The 2,560-nt window shown below is 42.4% G+C and overlaps 1 protein-coding gene across 1 annotated transcript in view; it reads left to right on the plus strand.

Moving 5' to 3' along the window:
- The first annotated feature begins 996 nt into the window (after positions 1-996).
- The window catches only part of LOC108258740 (transmembrane channel-like protein 7), a 12,141-nt gene continuing 10,577 nt past the window's right edge, over positions 997-2,560 (plus strand). Inside the window, exons 1-2 of the mRNA XM_053676387.1 lie at positions 997-1,191; positions 2,489-2,560. The exon at positions 2,489-2,560 is cut by the window's right edge and continues 238 nt beyond it. Of these exons, the coding sequence (XP_053532362.1) occupies positions 1,173-1,191; positions 2,489-2,560 (91 nt within the window). The 5' untranslated portion in view covers positions 997-1,172. The remainder of the gene's footprint in view (positions 1,192-2,488) is intronic.

Raw genomic sequence — 2,560 nt, forward strand, 5'->3', positions numbered from 1 at the left:
GTATTCAGTAGTGTAGTAGGTGTGTGTGTGTATTCAGTAGTGTAGTAGGTGTGTGTGTGTATTCAGTAGTGTAGTAGGGGTGTGTGTGTGTTCAGTAGTGTAGTAGGTGTGTGTGTGTGTTCAGTAGTGTAGTAGGTGTGTGTGTGTGTGTGTGTATTCAGTAGTGTAGTAGGGGTGTGTGTGTATTCAGTAGTGTAGTAGGTGTGTGTGTGTATTCAGTAGTGTAGTAGGTGTGTGTGTGTGTGTGTGTGTTCAGTAGTGTAGTAGGGGTGTGTGTGTGTTCAGTAGTGTAGTAGGTGTGTGTGTGTGTTCAGTAGTGTAGTAGGTGTGTGTGTGTGTATTCAGTAGTGTAGTAGGTGTGTGTGTGTATTCAGTAGTGTAGTAGGTGTGTGTGTGTTCAGTAGTGTAGTAGGGGTGTGTGTGTGTTCAGTAGTGTAGTAGGTGTGTGTGTGTGTTCAGTAGTGTAGTAGGTGTGTGTGTGTATTCAGTAGTGTAGTAGGTGTGTGTGTGTTCAGTAGTGTAGTAGGGGTGTGTGTGTATTCAGTAGTGTAGTAGGGGTGTGTGTGTGTTCAGTAGTGTAGTAGGTGTGTGTGTGTGTGTTCAGTAGTGTAGTAGGGGTGTATGTGTGTTCAGTAGTGTAGTAGGTGTGTGTGTGTGTTCAGTAGTGTAGTAGGTGTGTGTGTGTGTATTCAGTAGTGTAGTAGGTGTGTGTGTGTATTCAGTAGTGTAGTAGGTGTGTGTGTGTTCAGTAGTGTAGTAGGGGTGTGTGTGTGTTCAGTAGTGTAGTAGGTGTGTGTGTGTGTTCAGTAGTGTAGTAGGTGTGTGTGTGTGTTCAGTAGTGTAGTAGGGGTGTGTGTGTGTTCAGTAGTGTAGTGGGAGGAATTTATAATTAAATTAAACATTTATATAAATCTATTTTCCTTCGTTTCTTTTTGTTTGTTGGGACGCGTCTCCTTTAAGGCGTCACGCGCGTTCCCGCTGGGGTATTGAGACGCGCTTTATCACGGGGGCGCGGATTTTCCTCGCACTCAGTCATGACACCGCGAACACACGCTGCAGATTAATGAAATAACGAGGAGTGTGTGTGTGTGTGTGTGAGAGAGAGAGAGAGAGAGAGAGAGAGAGAGAGAGAGAGAGAGAGAGAGACCACTCAGGGGAGGGGAAGATAAAGAATGGACGCTGTGGATGCGGGTGAGTAAAGTTTAATGGTAAATTAGTACAGCTAAGCTAACTTCCTGAATTTCCTGTCAGGACTTGCCTTAGCTTTTACACACAGCAGACAACACTCACTAATACCTAAACTAATACCTCCTTTTTTATCTAAATTATTGTTACATGGTTTAAATCAGCTCTTCATCATTAATCATCTGTTTCTGAGTTTATTACATATACTGAACAGTCTCAGTAACGGGAAACAAACAACTATTAACTCTGCTCTGTTGTTGTTGTCGTCGTTGTTGTCGATGACAGTGACGTCACCGCGTCCATGCCAATCTCTCATTAATAAATAAACATGAGTGTATGGCAGGGAGAGGGGTGAAGACAGATCTCCACCTGACACTTTTATTTTAATTTTAGACTATACTCAAAAACTACAGTGGTGCTTGAAAGTATGTGAACCCTTTAGAATTTTCTAGAATTCTGCATAAATCTGACTTAAATCATCCATTATTACATATCTGTGAGGGTAAAAGTATGTGCACCTCTAGGATTAGCAGTTAATCTGAAGGTGAAATTAGAGTCCGGTGTTTTCAGTCAGTGGGATGATGATCAGGTGTGTGTGAGTGAGCGTTCTGTTTTATTTAAAGAACAGGGATCTATCAGAGTCTGATCTTCACAACGTGTTTGTGGAAGTGTATCATGGTGCAAACAAAGGAGATTTCTGAGGACCTCCGAAAAAGAGTTGTTGAGGCTCATCATGGTGGAAAAGATCACAAAACCATCTGGAAAGAGTTTGGACTCCACCAATCCAAGTTATCATCACACCGGTTCCCTCCACAAAAACCCAATAGGATTTTCACATAGGCCTTTGATTATTGCAAAAAATAATCTCTGTGATCAACAAAAGTTTACAATACTAACAGGTTTTGTGCATCAAGATCATTTTCAAAAATGAACACCCCGACAGCCTCTGTAGTCACATTTAGCAACATGTTCGTGTCATGATTTCCCCTTGCGCTGGCAGCACGAGCGCTAAAATGCTAACTGCTTTCCAGGTTTTGGCGTACACAATGATGTCATCCCTGCGCCGCTCTACGGTGACTGGTTGTAAATTTAGGAAGTGCTTGATTTGATATGCAGCTGAGTTTTCTATGAGCGGAGGATGAATTTTATACTTCAGTATTGCAGTCGATCATGTTCATGTGGTCCTGGGCAGTCAGAATCCTAATCAAGATCAATATTCAATTAATTGTGCTGCTCTAATATTGGATCATTTTCCTCAATAAATAAATGACCTAGTATAATAAAAAGTGTGTGTGTGTGTCAGTGCTTTACTCCAGCAGGCAGGCAGTGGTCAGTAACCCCCTGCTGGACCAGCTGCCCAGTTACCAGTCCCTGC

This window comes from Ictalurus punctatus, chromosome 26, assembly GCF_001660625.3.
Source record: "Ictalurus punctatus breed USDA103 chromosome 26, Coco_2.0, whole genome shotgun sequence".
Taxonomy (NCBI): domain Eukaryota; kingdom Metazoa; phylum Chordata; class Actinopteri; order Siluriformes; family Ictaluridae; genus Ictalurus; species Ictalurus punctatus.